The sequence below is a fragment of the Chinchilla lanigera genome, unplaced genomic scaffold, assembly GCF_000276665.1.
Source record: "Chinchilla lanigera isolate Chin_1 unplaced genomic scaffold, ChiLan1.0 scaffold00112, whole genome shotgun sequence".
NCBI lineage: Eukaryota > Metazoa > Chordata > Mammalia > Rodentia > Chinchillidae > Chinchilla > Chinchilla lanigera.
In genome coordinates this window covers 1,509,903-1,530,613 of record NW_004955513.1, presented here as the reverse complement: position 1 = coordinate 1,530,613, position 20,711 = coordinate 1,509,903, and the positions used below count along the sequence as shown (strand labels likewise).

The 20,711-nt window shown below is 44.5% G+C and overlaps 1 protein-coding gene across 1 annotated transcript in view; it reads left to right on the top strand.

Moving 5' to 3' along the window:
• The window catches only part of LOC102025827 (mediator of RNA polymerase II transcription subunit 27), a 120,587-nt gene that overhangs the window by 52,281 nt on the left and 47,595 nt on the right, over positions 1-20,711 (top strand). Inside the window, exon 3 of the mRNA XM_013506710.1 lies at positions 8,469-8,599. Within this exon, the coding sequence (XP_013362164.1) occupies positions 8,469-8,599 (131 nt within the window). The remainder of the gene's footprint in view (positions 1-8,468; positions 8,600-20,711) is intronic.

The window sequence follows — 20,711 nt, the reverse complement described above, 5'->3', positions numbered from 1 at the left end:
AACCTCTCCAGGGATCCCTGCGTGCACTAGAGCCAGGTGCACTCATTTTTCTCTCCCAAGGAGCAGCCCTGCTTCACATTACCTGTAAATGAAGATGCTTTTAATAATCTAATCATTATTTTTATCAGATTGGTAATTTTAAAAAAAACATGTTTACTAGTTTATATACCTTGGAAATGGCCAGTGCTTAGAACTGGGTGTCTAGTGTTGACATATAAAAGTGTCCAGTGTTTTTCATTGTACTCATTCCTTAGTTGAAAAACCTCTACTTTCTTTGGGGGAAAATAGCCAGAAAAGATGTATTATGTGGAATATCAGTTTTTCCCCATGCCTCAGCTATGGCTATTTGGGGAGAAAAACAAATACGGTTCTCTGTGTTGATCCACATTTGAGTACCTGTCAGAGCCCTAACATAGCATTAGATTTGGAATCAGACACAGGCTATTGTGAGGACGCTTCTCAACCTCCTCACTAACTGCCTAATTGGTAAAATCCTTGCATTTCATACGTGTAATTCCACCACCGTTGAGTGTTACAGTAGGAAGTCAAGCTGAGGCTGTGTTTTCATAGAGAAATCTATAATATAGCAATTCAGTGTTAGATGGGACCTTGGACATACTTCTGGCCTTGCTTTGTAGACTGTTGATCCAGGCCTTTGAGTATTCATTTAGAAACTAAAATTGTGCACTTCTGGCAGGATGGAAGTAATTCTGGATATGCCATTCTTCCCTGCTACTTCTGTCTTTGGCCAGTAACAGAGAAGGGTCAAATGCTCATTCTGTGTTTTCTTGGGTGCAGAACTGAAGGGTGTAAACGGATAAGCATCTGGGGTGGTTCAAGCTTAGCTGGCATGAGACCGTGATGGCTGACCTGATAATGGACCTCTTCCTGTAGCAGGTGGCTGGACAGCCCGCCTGGTATTGTCACTCACTGCTGCTGCCCTTCAGCGCAGTGTTACCGTGCTCTCACTACTGCACTACTGTCAGATTTTGCCTTGACTCATTTCTGTTTCCTCTCCACATCTTAAATGGCTGTGTGCCTTCCTGCTGTAACATAACCTAGTAGACTGAATGGCTCAAACAACCTTTATTTCTTACAGTTTTGGAGGCTAAGGCCTAAGTACCAGTAGGTTTGGTGTCAGGTGAGGCCCTCGAGCAGTTCTATAGCTGGCCACCTTTGTGTCGTATCCTTACCCTGTGGAGAGGGAGAACTCTGGTCTCTTCCTTTTCTAGTAAGTGCATGAATCCTTTCTTAGGGGCTTTCCCCTGATGACATCTAACCCTAATTCCTTCCAAGGGCCAGATACTGTGGCACTGGGGATTAGGCCCACAGTGCCAGGAAGCTATCCAACATGATCTTTCTTTGTGACCCTGTGCATTGTTCTCTGAGGCCTTGTGAGGCACCTGCAGTGACATGAGAGGTGTGGTTAAAGGGGGGGGGCAATGAAATACCAGTTCTTAGGCACCTTTGTTTGCTTTCCACTTAGTGTTTGCTGCTCATCTTTTCTTACCATGTTCTTGAATCTTTTCTCTCTCCGCCTTTGCAGATGTCCCTCCGATGGGTGCTCCTTCGTGTTTAGCCACATTGGCAGTTGTTAGTGAATCTTGCGATGCATGAGTGATATGTCTCCTAGCTGACTGGCAACTTGCAAGTATGCTAGCGTGGACACAGCTGTAGTGTAAAGCAGAGCAGTTGTGGAGAAAGACCTCTTAATAAAGGTGTGAGCTCTGGGAAGTTCCAGTGGCGCAATTCTACCCTACCCAAAACATTGCGGCTATTTAGAAAGAAAAAGGCTGCTGTCCATCCTGTCTACTTCTGTGATAGCTTTTGAAGTTTGAACATCTGAGGATTAATATGTAGGAAGAAAACAAGCCCACATGACATTTAGCACATAAACAATGCCATAGTTGAGCAGGAAGCACAGCCCTGATGTGGTGTTCTGCTTTCATACTAATTGAAGGCCTGAATCCCAGCTTCCCAAGAGAGAGCAAATAGGCAAATAAATTGGAGGCCTCCCTCTTATGGTTATTGATACCATTTTGATCAAGTAGTAAGATTATTTACCCATAAAAGCTCAACTGTAAGGTTTTTGTTTGTGTTTTAACTATTGGCTGGCTATTTGAAAGAAGTTAAGAGATAAAAGAAGGAAAAAAGCTAATATCATTATCTGATACTTAGATTAAAACCCAAGCAAAACACTTAGATTTATGTTTTCTTCTGTAGCTGTTTTCCTTTGCACAGATCACAGGAGGGAAGCTTGCCTGTGTTTTTGCTCAGAGTTGTGCTCAGAAGAAGAACCAGAGGTTTATCAGAATACACAGCTCTTTCTCATTAGCTGGAAACAAAATGTATTTCAATAATGAGGGGCAAAGGTCTTTGCAACTCAAAGTGGTGACAAAGTGTCTCTGGTTTTGCACACCCCTTGGTTCCAGTTGCAGTGTAATGGTTTGGAGAAATGTGACTGTGTGAGGGTCTCAGTTTAGCATTCCTCCCTGTGGCTTCCCCACCCCCATGCTGCTGCAGATGAACGTCCCAGCCCTAGGGGTGTGACTGGACCCAGGCATGTGTGGTATGGCCAGTCCAGGTTGTGTGTTCTTAGACTGTGGCTGTGGGTTTTGGCATGCTGTGTTGCTCCTCAGAAGGATTTCCAGTGAGCTTGAGCCAGCCAGGTGCCATTTCAGTCAGTGATCTGTGGGGGCAGTCCCAGAGAGAATTCTTCAGTAAAAACAGATTAGCCATTAGGCAGTACTACAATTGTCCCTTCATGGAACATAGCTAGGGAGCGGCATCAAAGCTACTAAAAAGGTTAAATATGTTGCTGCTGAGTGTAGAATCTAGATTTTCTGACAATATTGAAGTTTCTCTGGTTTTTTAATTTCTTTTCTCTGAGGCGTTTAATGATGGATGTTATGACCCTAAAACAATGGGGCTTCAGACTTCTTCAGACTCACTGCCTCACACATCCCTGGGACCAGTGGGAAGGAAAAACATGCAGTATCTCAGCGCTTAAAAGAGGCCAGTGCAGGGCACACTCAGGAGCTGCGTGGTGATGCTGCTAACGCTGCTTCTCCTTTGTGCGTGCAGTTCCCTGTGAAGGAGGGACAGGGACAGGTTTCCTTACGGGAGTGGGAATAATTACCACCACTTCCTCCTATGCTAGGTGAGCCCTGGCTGGCCTGTCTCCCGCTCACCTGTGTGTCCCCTGGGGTCTAGAGTCTCCTCTCCTGTGGATGGGATTGGGCACAGGTGGAGTTGGCTTCTCTGATGTTAGGATTCTGTGATTCCAAGTAACTGAGTGCAGTCCATAGGACTCAGGCACAAGGGCTCAGAATAGTGGCCTTTGGGGAGCTGGAATAAGAGGTGTCCTTCATGGCTCTGTCATGACGATGAGCACCTGCAAAGCAGTGTGTGTGCCTTTGAAAGGACAGTCACATGGACCCGATCTGGTCTCTAGATTGGCGACAGTGCCAGGCCAGCCCACAGTAGTCTTGCTAACCTGCCAGTCTGCCTGTCAGTTGACAGACGCATTAGCAGCTGCTATACGCAGTGTGCATTGTAGGGAGCACAGAGCAGTCGATAACCAGGTACACATGCTCCTAAAAAGTGTCTTTGGGTGCCCTGCTTCACACTTGGAGCGAGAGGTAGCACAAGCTGCCCCTTTTGGGTGCACGTCCCAGGATGGCAGCAGCTGTGCACTTGGAGAAGGGAAAATGATGGCAGGGATGATGGGTTTCCCAGGTGTCCTGCCTGTTCCATGGGCCCCGAGGTCTAAGGTGGCCCAGCTTATTACAGCTTAGTTCTGTCCTGTTCCTTGTCCCTGGTTTTGGTTACTGGCCATACCACTATGTCTTGCTGGTGTTCTTAGAAATGTACTCATAAAGTGAATTTTAAAATAAAGTGAGTCATACTTTAAGGTCAGAAGAGCACTTCCCCTCCCCCTTAGAGAAGACTTTGGTGAATCCTTGAGAAGGAAATAATGATTTTTAATGATTTTTATAGAAGCCAGAATCAAATCTTGATTGATCTGGCTTGTAAGTCTGGAGATTGTTGAATGTCAGATTTTCCTGAAGTGGGACCCAGGCCATGTGGCATGGCCAGAGAAGTGATACATAGGGTGGGCCCCAGAGGTCGCAGCATGCAGCGCAGTGTGGAAGGACCAGGCCTAATCGAACACCACTGGCTTTGTGGGTGACTGAACATGATGTGTTTCATTTCCTTCTGTTTTTTTCTCACAGGGAAGGTCATTGTAAGGCCTTCATTTCTTTTATCTATTTAGGAGCAGGTAGAGGTATTCAGAACAATATGGAAGACATCAAGCAACTGGAGAACTAATCAAATCAGTGATCATTTGATGTTGTGAGCTCAAGATTTAAGTTAGAAACTTCACATCTGAGTCCTATTCTTATTTTCTTCCACGTCATTTATTCTCAGTATATTATTTGTAATCCTAGTTATGTTAATCAGCCTTTGACCCCAGTAGTTCAGACTTTTTGAAGACGATTCTGCAAAGACCTGCTATCCAAGGGAGGAAGTTTTGTTAAGTCTATGACTCTGGCTGAGGAATTCCTTTCCTACTTTACGGCGAAGCCATAAACTCTCCTAACACTTTTAGAGAACTGGAGGAACCAGTGTTAAGAGTTGGTGGGTTGTTTTAACAAGTATAATACGTGCCTTCTACGGAGGGAAGAGAGATGGGTAAGACATGCAGCTCTTGTACTAGTCAAGGCCAGGAGCACATGTCCCAAGAGGAGGTGGACAGAGGCCCTGAGTCTTCGCATTGGTTACCAGAACCCTGCCTGACAGCATTTGGGGCTTTGCACATGTGTAGTATCAGTAAACATTACTCTCAAAAATATTTAGCAAATCAAGCTTTTCCAAATTTTACATTGGTCTTTTCCTCATATCTTTATGAGTTATTGAAATTTTCCTGGATGTGAAGATAATTAGTGGGTTTAATTGATTAGAAAAGGCTTTAAATTGAGAACTCAGAAAAATCCTAGGTCAGTCATGGAAAAGAGAAGGCTGAAATGAATAGATAGCAAAAATGTAACTAAAGGAAACCCAGGATGGCCGTTCCCATGGAATGGCAGCTCTGTGGTCAGTGAAGACCCCTTTTCCCCACACGCCGCAGAAACACTCCCATCCCCTTAGGTATAAGGTGAAAGTTAAAAGACTAGATTGTTTTGTTTCTCTTCCTCTTTCATTTTGTTCTTGCTGGTTAGTGAAGAAATGATCTTGGATAGGAAAACCACATTAGAATTTTGAGAAGTTGCTTTTTTAAATAAAGTTGTTTCCATGCCACAGACATTTGGAGAGGAGTATGTTTATTGAAATACATTTTTATAGAAAATATTACAGATTCTGTAGTTGAAAACTTATGGCAGTATTTTGTGGAGTGATATGTTCTTAATGTTAATTTGTGGATTCTCTCTGAAATTCCTTCTGCTGTTTTAGAGCCATTGGCTGAGTGAACATTTTCCAAGAGTCTTTTCATATCTAAACTGTGTTTCATGGAATGGAGTGTTTGGTGCTTAAATAATGTATAAATCCAGTTGGACAGGAGCTGCCTGTCAGTTTTATTAACTTTGACCTTTTCTCCCATTATAAAGGTGGTTCAGTTAATATTTAATGGGCCGCTTATAGATCTTGACAGTCAGAGCCGTGTTCCTGGAAACTGGGATCCGTATATATGATTAACAAATGTCACTTAATCATTATGAGTCAGCTTGCAAGGGCAGATTTTGTTTGGGAGAAGAGGAGTCCTTCCGCCTACATGTGCTCATAGAGCTGCACTGTATGTTGAGAGCATCCAAGATAGTAAAGGGTTCACAGGAACTCTAGAAGAGGAGGCAGCAGTTAGCATGCACTTGTACTGTGTGGATTTTTGTTTATTTGAGCAAATGGTCCAAATGATGCCAGGTGGGCAAAATCCCCCCTGCCACTGTGCATCATTAGCAGGACTCTGCCTCTCAAAGAGTCAGCAGGGCTGGAATGGCTGAGCTTGCATGGACAGGGAAGGAGAGCCAAAAGGAGAGCTGATTCCTTGAGCCAGGAGGGGCCCCTGCCAAGCTGTCTTCCCTTTTAATTCCATAAAGCCCCATGCATATTGCACTCATTGCAAATTCTGGTGGGGAAGATCGAAACCCAAGCAGCTGACATTTTGAAACATTGTCTTTCAAACTTGTACTGTCCCTTGCTTCCATTGATTTCCCATTTAACAAATCTGTAGGAGAAAACCAAATTTGAGCAAAATTCATTGGTCTAAGATGAGTTGTTAGAGCCAAATTATGCCCCCCTTTTCCACCCTGAGAAGAGCTCTGTTTCTATTATGAAGGCGATATATCTTTGTCTTGTATTGTGCGGCCATAGGCTCCCACAGCAAATCGACCAAGTAAATCAAGAGCCTGTTCAGAAGCAATGCAGATGCTCCCAACACAGACATTCCAGTCTTACTGGGTCACTGCATATCTTTATTTTTATAGCCACTTGCAAGGAGCAGATCATTTCAACTGGCTTTGTTTTTCTCACTTTCTATTTGTGCGCAGTCCTGTGGCTTTAGGTGAGGCCATTTATTTTTCAGAACCTTATTACCCTTTGCATCCAGGCCCTAGCCTGTTATATGTGGTAGTCACCAGTTTCATTACCACCAGCTACAGTGTAGCTGATTTGGCAAAGAAAATCTATGTCTTGGAAGAGCATTTTGAAAAGAAATTGATTTGTATGTTTAGTTAATTCTAAATGTATAGTTTTTTGGCTTTTTTTTTTTTTTTTTTGAGGTAGGGTCTCGCTATGTAGTTCAAGGCTGGCCTTGAACTCACTTTGTAGTCCAGGTTGGCCTCAAACTCACAGTGATCCTTCTGCCTCAGGCTCCTGAGTCCTGGGATTATAGGTGTGCACCACCATGTATGTTTGAAAGAGGAGGAAACATTAGATGTTATAAACGGTCTCAGTCCAGATTCTTAGCTTGGCATTTGTACATCTGAGTGTTTTATTTACATCTGTTCGAAATCGGGATACCTTTAAAGGCTGATTTTATTGTGGAGAGATTGACGACAGCTCTTAGATCTGAAATACAAAAAGCGTAGGATTAAAACCGAGGTAAAAGTCAATGTCATATATTAGGTTGGATATATAGTATACTATATTTGGCAGTGAGTGAGAATCAGTAGTTATTTTTAAATCAAAATGGGAGGGTTGACAGCATTGGGGCGTGGGGCAGTTTCTGCAGTGGTGGAAACTTCTGTATCTTGGTTGGAGTGCTGGTCACACAGATGTATGCCTTTTCTCAGAATTCATCAGACTGGACACTCAGAACATGTGCATTATATTTTACCCAAACTGTAGCTCCAAGTGGACATTTTTAAAGTCTTGTTTGGTTTAGAGTTAGACAGTGTCATTTCTCTTTTCCAACAGAGAAGTTAAAATACGGTAAAAGTAAAATGATCTGTCCTAAGTAACTTCAAAGCTCAGCAGTTTGTTCAGGAATAAAACAAAGAATGCTGGCGTGGAGCTGTCTGCAAAGATGCAGCCCACCCATTATGGTTCCACTTGCGTGTAAGTAGAAATGAAATAGATTTCTCCACCAGTCCTCTTCAGCGAGCCTGTATCCATTTATATGCCTTGTCAGATACGAATGAGCTTGTTCTTAGGGTTGACATTCAGACCTTCATCCTTGAGAAAGGTAGCCTGGCGCTTCTCAGCACTGACTTCTGGTGTATTTGAGTTCATATGACTAGCTGTGTTGTCCTTACTTGCTACCATAGACTGAGTTTTGTGGGTTTTATTATAAGCAAGACATGACTGTTGCAAGAGCTCTCAGAGCTTTGTCTCTGCGGAAAGCCTGTGGATCTTTCTTAGAAAAGGACATTAGTATTAAAACCATTGCCACGAAACGTATGAATGATAGTGAAAAATGAAGAAAGTAGGTAGGTGTGGTAGTGCACACCTCCATTGCCAAGTTCAAGCCCAGCATGGGCACTTGCGTGTCTTAGAGAGTGTCTTAAAATACAGAACAAAATAAAACAAAAACTGTAAAAGGGCTGTGAATGTAGCTTAGTGCAAAGACCCTGGGTTCAATTCCCAATACTACAAAAGGAAAGAAAGGTAAAACTTACCCAAATTCTGCTAGTCTTTAGAACCTCTTTTTAAATGTCTCTCTGCTTATAGCACAACTGTTTTTAATTCAACAAAATGGTTTAAAATTATTTTCATACTTTAACCACTTTCCCAGTTCATTGTTGGACATTTCGATCTTGATCCGTTTCATTGGTGGGTAATATTGTGATGAGCAACTTTACTCATGTTTCTGTTTACCCGGTTACCTCTGTATGAATCAATTTTTGAAGCACGTTAGTAGCTGTATTTGAAATTACTTAAAATATTGTGACGGTAAAATTGTCAAGTCTTGATAGCTGGAGGCCTTTTGTCCCACTTTTACAAGCATCGTCTTCCCCTTTCCTTCCCTGCAGTTGCAGTACCACGCAGGTCTTGCATCTGGCCTTTTGAATCAGCAGTCGCTGAAGCGCTCTGCGAATCAGATGGGAGTGTCAGCCAAGCGGAGACCAAAGGCTCAGCCCACCACCCTCGTCCTGCCACCTCAGTGAGTGACGGGTTTGCAAACGCAGTTTCATCCCGGCTGGACGCTCATTCATGCTTGCTTTGGGCTCGCAGAAAGTCGTGTTTCTTTTAAAAAGGAGTCTAGTAGCAAAAGAAATCGAGTGTGATGGTGTCATCATTTACGTGCATGTTTATAAAGCAGCTATAATGCAGCTAATATGTGACTTTCCCGTGTGGTAGGAGTTTTATATGTCACATAGCTTAATATTTATTATCACTATTCCGAAGTTGGCAGAACATGCGGTAGTGGTCTTTCTTCTGCCAGGGAGGCAGCTGAAGAGCACACTTGGAAAGCTGCAGATGACCTAGGAAGTCCACCAGGGATAGGCCCACGAGCAGCTGGCTTGGTGCATGTAATTAGTGATATGTACACTCTTCTTTGTCCCACCAGGAGCAATCCCAGATACAGTGAGAGTCACACTGAGAGTCCTAGAACATACAGCCTGATGCCTTTTTCACACACAAGTGCACGCAGGTACCCACCACTTCCACAGTCCTACAGGCCCATCTTGTTCCCAGTCTGCACCTGTGCTACCTTCTTCTCCACACCTAACACTGTTATAACTTCCTGAAACATTATTGCCTGTCCTTGAACTTGATATAAACCATGCAGTAAGTCATTATTTGTATCGGTTTTTTTTTGTTGTCTGTTTCTTGATTTGTTTTGTGTTGTGCATTAAATTCAGGGCCTTGTGCATGCTAAGCACATGTTCTGCCCCTGATCTACAACCCCAGAATGGTATATCACCTTTTTCTTTCACTCAACATAGTATCTGTTAGGTTCATCCAGGCTGTTTGTTCTTTTTTGTTGCTGTGTAATATTCCTTTACCTGTGCCGTGATTGGTTATTTCCCTGTTAAGTTGTTTTGTAGCAGACCTAGTAGGTGTGTGTCAAGACTCATCCAGTGATAGGAGACAGAAGTGTGAGCCTTCCGGTGCCTTCTGACAGCTTTTCTGTCCATGTGCACACTCCCCACAGGGCCCGTCCTCCCAGGGGCTGAACTTGGCTTTCAGACACATCACCTAGCCTGTACTGCTCTCGTGCTCACTTTTATTTATATGCCTGTTTGCAAACTGCAGTTTTACATTTCTTGCCAGAAAGAGCATTTGCGTATGAGATCTGATTGTTTCTTTTTGCTGAAGATCTCATTCGTTTTGTTAGGTTAGCACATACTTACCGTGCCTACTACCGTATGTGCTGGGCAGTTCCAGGTTCTGAGACTACAGCCATGAGCAAGGTGGGCAGGGTCACATCTTCCTGGCACTTTCGTAGTAGAGGGGAAAGGCAGGGGGAAAACTTCAATAAGTCAATACCGTACTCGCCAGTTACGGTGAATGCTGGGAAATAGATAAGCATTGGCAAGGAGGGCAGAGAACCTGCTTCGATAGGGCAGCAGCCAGAGAGGCCTCCATGAGGAGGTGACTTGAGGCTGAGACTGCGGGGAAAGGGGGGCAGGAAGTGGGAACCCCCAAGACTGGTTCCTGTGGGCCCTTTCTCCCACTGGTGGGGGCTCTTCTGCCACAATTTCTATGACCTTCAGGGTTCCTTCCCAGCTCACACTTGCTTCCCACACAGCACAAATGCAGCCAGCCCACCCCTGATAAGTTGTTTTTGCATGCTGCATGCATGCACAAGCGCCATGTTTTTTGAAAAGCAGTGGATTGAGAAACGGAAAGCTTCTTAAGGAACGGTACTCTGTTGTTGTCACGTGCTGGTGTGGTGACTCTGTGCGCCGTGAAGTTCAGCTCCTCCAGTCTGCTGGGCCTTGTACCCTGTCGTCTTCCCTGTGTGCATTGTCTGCTGAGGCAAGGTGGTTGACGAGAAGTGAGAGACTCTCTGATGGTCCCATAAGACTGGAGCTGAAAAGTGTTTGTTGCTAACTCTCTCTTGACAAAAGTCAGTTCTTAGTCCATCTGTTCGCCATTTGTTAATTTGCATTGGCTGGAAACCTGTTTACAGGTGACAGGCTATTATGAGGACTCTGAGAAACTATTCTGAGCACCAAGGCAATCAACAGACTTTGTTCTGGTGCCAAGGGAAGAAAGAGAGGTGTTCACAACTGTCATTATAAATTTATAATAAATCACTCAAAATACTTAGTTTCAAAGGGGAAAATGGTTAGTGAGTCCCAAGAATACAACAACAAAATGATTTCCTATATTTAGCAACCTATTTCCTGCAAAAATTGACTGCTGCCTTTTCACATCATTGAGCTTTTTGGGCTCACATTATCCTGGAATCCCCTTTTAGAGCTGCTGTCCAGGAGGCAGGATCCGTAGCGCAGACTTGCTCTGCATTTTTATTGAGTACCTGTTATGTGGCACTCATTGTTTGATGTTGACCAGAAATACAACATAGGTACTGACCTAATTTTATACAAACTTTATGAAAGTTTTTTAAAGTTAAAAAATAAATCTAGCAGTAAAACAACAAAGATAACAAAAATAGCATCACCCCGAGAAAGGCACTGTTAATATTTTGATGGCTATCATTCATTCTAGACTTTTTCCCCATAGAGATGTAGTATATAATTCTTAAAAACAAACCTCTTAAAAGGATTATTGTTTTGCATTATCCCCTAACATTATTGAAAGCAGTTGTTATCGCAAGGCCGCATAATTTGATGTATGGAATATTTGAGTTTACATATTAATAGTGATGTTACTGTTGTATTCCACACCAGAATCCTGTTCATAAAAATTTTTTATTATAAACATGACATGACCATAAATTAAGTTTGTCATTAAGGAAATCCTCTGAATCTCTTCTAAAACAGCCAAATCCTCCAAGGTTGCCGTTAATGAACGAGTGCTACAGAACAAGTGGCCCTCCGACCAAGTGTTTTCAGTAGCACCCTGTCTTAGGGTCTGTGGGCAGGGGTCTGGGAGTGGCCTGTCTGGGTGGCTCTCCGTCAGTCTCCCATCAGTTGCAGGGAGATGGTGGGCAGCCCCCAGTCATCTGAGGGCTCTGCTGGGGCCTGAAGCTCGGCTTCCAGGCACTCGGTACGCAGGCCGGCTGGTGATGGCCATGGCAGGAGGCCTCTCTCAGCTGCCTGAGCGTCCTCATGAGATGGCGGCTGGCTGCTCTCAGCAGCCTAAGGGAGTGAGAGCCAAAGGCTTGACCTGGCCTCGGACAGCACAGCGTCACTTTACCCCATCGTCTTCATTGGAAATGAAGTCGTGGGGAGCGAACAGGCTCTCTTTTCTGAAGGCAGAAGCATCAGAGACTGCAGACATGTCTTGAAATCACCCAGTTACCAGAAGGAAGACAGGTTGCACAGGAGAAGGCTGGCCTGGTTCGCTGATTTCCGCAGTAAATACTCACAGAAGCCTGCAGGGGCTTAGCTTCGTGCACGTGCTGGGAACTCGGAGTGAGCACATCATCAAGGCTTTCCGGAAGCTCTGAGCAGAGATGGGAACAAGCAAGTAGCAGGACGTGGCAGCAGCGAGTGCCTGTCCTGGTGATCTACATGGTCCTCCGGTGCCTGAGAGGCCGAGTATGAGGGTTCCTCCCCTGCCAGCTGTGAGGAGTGAGTCCTTTTGTCAGGAGAGCGCGATGCTTTTTTGCATGGGCCTCCGGGATTCCAAGGACAGGCTTGTTTCTGAACAGTGGCGGAAGCCGGTGAGGGGCTGGGGCTGCTGCCCCACGCACCTCTGCCCTGGCTCCGCCCAGCTGTACTGAGACCACAGGTGTGGCAAGAGCACAGATTTGTACAATGCGTTTGTTTTTCAGATGCAGTTGGCTTGAACTGTACTAGTCTTTGAAGACTCCAGTTCCCTCCTGAGTTCTATAGGATGAGCAATTCGTGGGATTAATGATTCGTATTTTCTCCCCTTCCAAAGAAGCTCTTAAGGAGATGAAGATGTCCATGCCGAAAGATCTCTCACCCGTGGTGGGAAGCTCGGCCTTCCTTCCATGGCGCCCCAGTGTTCACTCCGTCTCTGCAGCACAGGTACCATCTTTCCATGAAGAGGCTGCATCTCGTTGCTGGGTCGGGACTGCTGGCTTGCCTCTCAGAGGACGAGGTCAGCCGGGCAGTGCTGTCTCGTTCGGGCTATTTGTGCATTTAGTATTGGTCACATGAACCTGTGCCTGCTGGTGCTCTCTCTGTCTTAGAGAGCAGCCTTGACTTCCCAGCACAGGTCTTGGCATGTTTCCAAGTGAACATGGGCTGTTGATTGGATCCGTGTGTCCAGGTTGAATGGCCCGTGACTCCTGGTCTCAGTAGCTAAGGAGGTGCTGGCTTTCTGTGGCAGCAGAGGTAGAAGGTGCTGCACACCTAGGTCTCATTTAGGTTTGAGGGGGAAAAATCATTCTAAAATGCTACCCTATCCCCCAGAAGGCAGTTTTACGAAGAGGTCCTGCCTGCCACATTAAGGGCCCACTTCTTTTCCTGGGCTCCCGTCTCTGTGGTCACTGGGCAGCAGCTGACTGTGCTGTGCCTGTAGTGCAGGCCCAGCCCTTCCTTCTCCGCAGTGCTCATCTGTCTTTGTTCCCTCTCCTTACTGCGGGTGTCCCTTCTCCTGGTCCCTTCCCTCCAGGACACAACTACCTCCTGTGACAGCTACCTCCTGTGAGAAGACTCATCTCCCCTCTTGAGAGCAGAACGCTTCACAAGAGTTGGCTTCTTACCTGCAGGTTCTCTACTACCCCGGTGGTCACCATTGCAGCCTCTGTACCTGTACCTGCACTTTTTGTCTCTAAAACTTTACAGAAGTGGAATCATGTAGAATTTCTTACTCCCTTCCGTTTCCTTCACTTACCAGGCTGCTTCTGAGTGTCATTTATGTTGCATGTACCAGTGGTTCGTTCCATGTTGCTGCCAAGTAGCATCCTTTCACCTTCCGTGGAGCCTGTCGGTGGCATCTCCTCCACATCTCAAAACTGTTTCAATATTGTCTGATGCTTTAAGAGAGCAACGCCTTCTCTTCGCACTCTGGTTGCTGGATGACCTATCTCGTGTTAGAGCAGCATCAGTAGCACGGCAAAGACAGCGTACTGTGACAAGTGCGGCTGGAAAGAAGCACCACCGCCTCGGGAGGTAGCAGGGATAATGACACGGCACTCCCACCCCTGGGATCCCCATTGGAACAAGATTGCCTTCAGCATGGCCCTGCTTCGGCACATCTTCCGCCACTGCTTTGCACACTAATTCCCAAGATCATCGACTTGCAGTGACACGTGCTGCTTGTACAGATGATTGGACTCTTTCCAAGATGTGTGGGGCGCGCTGCTCTGTTCTTGAAAGGCAGAGGCTCCTGTTATCTTTTGCTTAATGTAAAACTCCCAGAAGTCACGACAGCAGAGCAGCAACATCCGTCTGTCCTCTGTGTGAGTGACGAATGAGGAGAGAGCTTATCAGGGTCATTGATGTTCAGCCAAGCACAGCAGGTTCTGGCCAGGGTGACCCACACCAACCCAGCAGTCTCCTGCTACAGCTTTCTAGCTGTCACATCAGTAATGCTTCTCTTACTGATTTTTGAGGCCTTTCTAAGGAGTTTTTCCTCAGCCACAGAGGTATGAGACTCCAGGCTTCTGCAGTTCCTTCAAAAGAATCCTGACATGGACACCACTGATTCGGTGACAGTTAAAAGGTCCCCTTGCAGGGACTTGATTTTCTTAGTGATTATTGGGCGTTTATCCTCCTGACAGTCTTTATACATTGTGGAGGGCAGAATTTGGTATATGGCTGATTAGCTTGTAATGAATTAACCAACATCGATGGTAATATGAGCCTTGCATAACCATACCTAGCAACTCCGTTTATTGGATTTGCTCAGCTTGCCCCTGAGCAACGTATCAGTGAATAAATCATGAATGAGGAGCATCGTGATTGGTTTGATGCCTGGAGCCTTAGAAATGCGGAGCTTCATCCGCTAAATCCCCCTTCCAGAGGCACCTTAGCAAGAGGACAGCCTGTTCCCAGACAGACTCAGACTGAGCTGTGCTGCTGTCCCACAAAGGAGACAGAACTGTGCAGTATGAGTTTCCGAGTTTTGTAAAAAGTTGTCAAAACTTGAGTGGAAATTCACTAAGTCCTTCTTTCCCCTACTGGCAAGTATTAAAGTAACAATATTCATTAAATACCACAGAGAGGCTGTGTAATAAAGAAATAATCCTAGGCCTAGGTGGCTGTAGCTCTCCAGAAGAGCCAAAATTGAGAATATAATTAAAGATTAAAACATTGTTTGCATTCTAGAACATGGAGAGATCTTTTCTCTCCATTGCGGGACCATATTAATAAGGAAGAGATCAGTTTCCAATAACCGCCACTACCAGGCTCATTTATTAACATCACTCACGTGTAAGCATCTGACTCAGTGCTTCTTTCCCTTTCTCCTGCAAGGGTAGCATTGTCTCCAGGCGCGGTGAGGGATACAGTACTAGTCCTACCTCAAAACACTCTGTACCGACTCACCGTGCTGAGTTTTTTTTTGTTGTTGTTTTGTTTTTTTTTTTTCTGGTACCGGGAAACGAACTCATGACCTTGCGCTTGCCAGGCAAGCACTGTGCCGCTGAGCTAAATCCCCAGCCCCACCGTGCTGAGCTTGAGTGGAACGTTCCAATAGCAAGGCTTGCCTCTGTAGGAATCTGAAATCTCCATTTTGGCCACAGAATAATTTTCAGTCTGTTAGTTTCAGCCAGTGTATGTGTAAAAATTACAAAATTGGTAGGACCTATACCATACCTACCTTGTTGAAGATTTGTAATTGCAGCTGGTGAAGGGCTATCTTGGCACAGGGACCGGAAGAAGTCCCACGTGGTCAGCTTTGGTTTGCAGAGCTCCTTGAAGGCAGTCTGTGTGCTCAGCCTCCGACAGAGAAGAGCCCAGGCATGGCTAATTGGATTGTAAAAGTTTAACTGCCCAGGCACAATTTCATTCTCCCTTGGCCTCTTACTGCTGTTCACACCTGTGTGTTTTCCAAGGCCGAGGGTGCCAAATAGACTTCCCTCGGGTCCGAGCTCCAGTGCTGCTTTGTCCTCATTGCTTGTTAAGAGTTTCCCATTTGAAGGCCTGGGAAAGACATGCCAGTAATAGTTGTTAAAATGTCCTCCCTGGTGTGTTGATGTCCGTGCTCTGGGCAGGTCGAAGAGGAAAGTGTATCTCTGAGTCCGTCCCTAAGAGGGAAGGAAAAATGTGATTTGATGTCTGGGCAGCAAGCACCCTTCCTCCTCTTCCTTACTTTTGTCGGGCTTCAGTTCTATGCCTCCGCCCTCCCTTCTCCCCTCTCTGCCTGTGTCACCCCTGGACCAAAAGCCCCAAGGGCCAGGGCCTGCAGCACCTTTCTGCCTGGCCCTGCATCATACACTGGTGGCTGAAAACCCAAGTCCTGGAGACTGCTCCTTTCTCTGTGGCTCCCCCGGCTGATGAGGCTGGTCACAGTGCTTGGGGCTGGAGGTGAATTGGAAGCAGAAGTGTTAAGTATTCAAGTGGCTGGGAGCTGGGTGCCTGTGGACAGACAAAGTGCAGGCCTGTCCCCAGCGGGAGCCTCCCTGCCAAGGGAGGATGAAGAGTTGTTTTGGAGCCTTTAACAGAGTGCAGGGCCCAAAAGCTAGGCAGAGGCCTCGCAGTGTGCCGCCACTGGGGGAGCAGGCCCCAGGGGCTCGTGAGCAGGGGCTGATGTGTGGAAAGTGGTATATTAGGAAGATTAATCAAGTGGCAGGTTGCAGATAAATAAGATAGTCCTTTGTAGCTGTTTAAAAGATAATTGGTTCGTGTTACTTATTTTTTACCCGCTCTCTTTGGGCAGGAGAAAAGTCTCTGGGAGAAATAAACGAGAAATCCTCATAAATATTAATGCAAAAATCTGTCTATGGAGAATAAATATAGGGACATTTTGTTTTAAATGCTCTATATCATTGTACTTCATTAGCATATGTGTTGTAAAAGCTACTTTTCTCCCCTTGAGAGAACCATATTTAGTTCTGCTAATGGCCATAGACTGTAATCCATAGCTTTCCGGAGTTGGAACACTTTAGATGGACAGGAGACCTTTACTCCCCTGCTCTAGCTAGCCAGGGGTCTCCTTGGATTCTCCCATGCTCAGATGTGCTGGCCTGTGGCTAGAATCCCATCTTTGCCCTCTGTGTGGACTTTTGGTTCCTGCTGCCTGATCCCCTGATTGTGTGTGTGTGTGTGTGTGTGTGTGTGTGTGTGTGTACTTTTCACACTGATCATGTTTTTTATGACTCCTCACAGGCAAGGTACATGCTTGATCAAGCTAGCAATCTAAAGGTACAAAAAGTATCACACATAAGCAGAGGATATAAGTTCCACCAGAAGTATCTGCAGTGTGAGGTGCCCTTGAACCTTGGGTGGGATGCTATACAGACGAGATTTACTTGAAAGTACTCCAAAGGCCAGGCGTAGTGATGCATGCCTGTAATCCCAGCATTTGGGAAGCTGAGGCAGGAGGATTGCTGTGAGTTCAAGGCCCACCTGGTCTATAAAGTGAGTTCAAGGCCAGCCTGAACTGCATAGTGAAACCCTGTCTCAAAAAGACGAGAAAATAAAATAAAATAAAATAAATAAAGTACTCCAGGCTCCTCTTCCCAAAAGTGTTGGGTAGGGAGAGTATGATTAAAATTATTGAAACTGGATAATGAGAACATTGTGCTGTTGATGGGTAGGGTTACCACTGCACTATACTGTGATAGTATTATAGAGGCAGTACACTGTTTTGTGTACTTCTATGTATGCATTAATTCCCCCTTGTCTTTAGGAGGCGTGTTCTGGATGACTGAAATCATAGCTTGTCCTGAGCCCTATAAACGGTATGTTTTTAGATATGTACATATCTATGATAGTTTAATTCATAAATTACCCATAGTAAGAGACTAACAACAGATTAATAGCAAAATTAGCATGAATTTCTTTTTTCTTCAGTTTTACAGACGAGACTCATTCTTATCATACTGTAGATGTTGACAACCTCAACATACATTTTTTCATTCCTTATTAAATTGAGAACTTTCGCTTTTGCACTTAAAGGAAACTTCTCTTTGGCATATTTAGGTTGTCAGCATAACTACTCTTTTGTACTTTGGGGTCATTATTACATGAACACAAACCTGTGACATTTCAGCAGTCAATTTGAAAATGTTTCCAGACCAAGATTGACTACAGACAGCCAAAACAACAGGAAGCAAATCTTAGGGGAGGATGGACTGCTGTAGCTTAGACTCTTTGTGATAAAATGTTTTTAAAAATCTGAGTCAGGAACTTGCTTGTAGTTAAGGCAGTAGAGCTTTGGTGGTCAGCAGTGCCGGGCTGGTAGGAAAAGTCTGGAGAGTGGACGGATTCTGCAGGGTCATGGAGGGAGACGGGAGGAGCTGGTGACGGAGCCTCACTGCCCAGCCTTGCCCTGTCCTGTGCCACCCAGCCTGACCTCAGAGATACTTTTGACCTTCACCGTCTGGCGCTGGTCCTCGCCTCACTCCCAGCTGACCCTGTCCTGTGTTTGTCTCAGACGCATTGTGCCATAGACCAACATTTAAAATGCACTGTCTTCCAGAGATACTGAATCAAAGAGAAATCACATAAAATAGAAAACCAGCCTTTAAGCACTAGGTCGAATGTGGCAGCCTGCAGAATCAGTTTAAAACTGGTATTTCATTGCACCCTTTAATTGCATTTCTCCTTACAAGGTGATTTTATCCAGGAAGACAGCTGTCTGCTGTGGTTATTACATCACTCTGGCTATTACTGGGCAAAGGAAGAACAGAAATGGGTGGTTGCTAGTATAGCTCATCAGACAGAGGCTGGATTCTTTTTTTTAAAATCCCTTTTTGCATAACAAAGAGAGCTTTAGGATTATTAATATTTTACACCATGCCATTCCCAACTAATACTGGTTGTAAGTGAAACTCCTTTTTAAAAAAATCTTATGTTCTTTCCTGGAATGCAGGGTCATTTTGGGGGGCTCCTGATGTGTTTCCTTTTCTCTCTCCCTGCTATGTAGGCTATCAGTAACTCAGATTTCAACCCAAAAGTCTCTAGTTAGAGTTACCAGTGACCAGGAAGCAATGCGTCAGTTCCTCTGTTCACCTACGCAGAAGATTGCTCACAGGTACAGTGACCTCAGTGGCGTGAGGCCAGGCTTGAGTGGGAGGTGGCTTTGACTCTTAGCTCGAGTCTTTCAGGGAAGAATGGATTTTCATCAGGTGGCACCAGTCTGGCAGACACTTAAGGATTCTTAATAATAAAACATGAAGCTGGGCGTGGTGGCACGTGTTTGTAATCCTAGCACTCAGGAGGCTGAGGCAGGAGGATCACCATGAGTTTGAGCTCAGCCGGGGCTACAAAGTGAGTTCAAGACCAGCATGAACTACACAGTGAAGCCCTGTCTAAAAAAAGGACCCATTTTCAGCTTAGATTCTGCTTATTTCTGTAGGGAGTCCCAGAGTCGCAGGAAGGCTGTACATCAGAAAACTACAGTGGGCTCTTTGGGACTGTTGTTAACCCACTTTCAGGAGAAGTCCTGATCGCTGGTGAGATTCAGGACACCTGCCTTGCAGAGGTGCAAGGAGCCCTCCAGGGTTGGAGGTGTCTGGAGATCTCTCTTGAAGTAAAGCTTTGCTAAAAGTAGAAACCTGCTGGAACTTAACACTCAGAAGGAGATGGGTCCGAACTTTGCTGCTTCCTCAGATCTCCGAATATGTCCAGCATCAGTTCCATACCATTTTCCTACCTAGGTTTTAGCTTGTGATCACAGATAAAGAAGAGTTGTGCTTTACTTTTTTCCTTAAAATACATTCTTACTTTATGTGAGTGGTTAGGTCCTTCTAGTTAAATTAGTATCTTTGCCTAAGCATGTTGCATTGCTGTTACGGACACTTTAAAATGTATATATGTAAATTAGAAGTATGCAGGTTATTACAGATCTGGTATGTATTCTTTTTTCTTTATAGCTGTATGTTTCAATTGCTTTATTGAGGGTCACAAAAAGGGCAATATTTAAATTGCATGTATCTAAAGTAACATACTTATATGCCTGCAAAACTATCCCTTTACTCACCATAATCAAAATAACGAACATATTTTTTGCCTGAATATAGCTTCATGCTCCTTTATTATCCCTCTCACCCCTTCTGCAAGCAACTACTGATCCAATTTTTGCCATTATAGATTAGTTTGCATTTCCTAGAAGTTTATATAAATGGAATTATTTAGCATATACTCTTTTAAAAATAATCTGTATGTTTTACTCCATGTAATCATTTTGGGATTTATCCGTATTTTTATATATATCAGTACGTAATTTCTTTTTTATTGCTGCATAATTATTCCATTGAATAGATTTTCCACAGTTTGTTTTTCCATTCATCTGTTAATGGATGTTTGGGTTGCTTTGGCTATTGCAAGTAAAGCCAGTATGAACATTCACATACAGGTCTTTGTATAGACATGCACTCATTTAGTCTGTATGTACAATATCTAGGTCATTTGGCAGACATATGTTAAACTTTTTAAAAAAAATTGCCAAACCAGTTTCTGAAGAAGTTGTGTCCCTTTATATCCCCTCAGGCAGGATGTGAGAGTTCCATTGCTCCACGCCCTCCCCAGCACTTGTTGTGCTCCTTGTTTTTAAGGTGCAGTGCTCTAGTAGGTCTGTAGTGATGCCTCCTTGTGGTTTCAACAACATACTTACTTGCTATCTGTGTATCCCCTTTAGTGAAGAGCAAGGACAAAAAAGATTGAGGCCCATGGCATGGGAAATTATGTTCAAGAAATTTAGGTTCTTAGAATTTATTTGGAAGGCTTTGAAAACGTCTTGATATAGAGCCCATCATAACATGATTATATACTGACTGATTATCCATTGAGTACCTGCTGTGTGCTCATTGTCTACTAGAGGCTGTGGAGAATTCAGAGGAAATAACAGTTGCAGACTGAAACACCCTGGAGTCCCAACATTCAGAGTTTTGCCTGGCTGTGTTATGGTGTTTTTTAATATTACCATCTTCCTTCCCACATGGGTATGGTAGCTCTGGGTTTGGAGATAGCTGTTGGTGTGATAACTTTCTTTGTTCTGATTTTTTTTTTTTTTTTTTTTTTTTTTTTTGTGGGAAAGAATACTATTTTTGAACCACT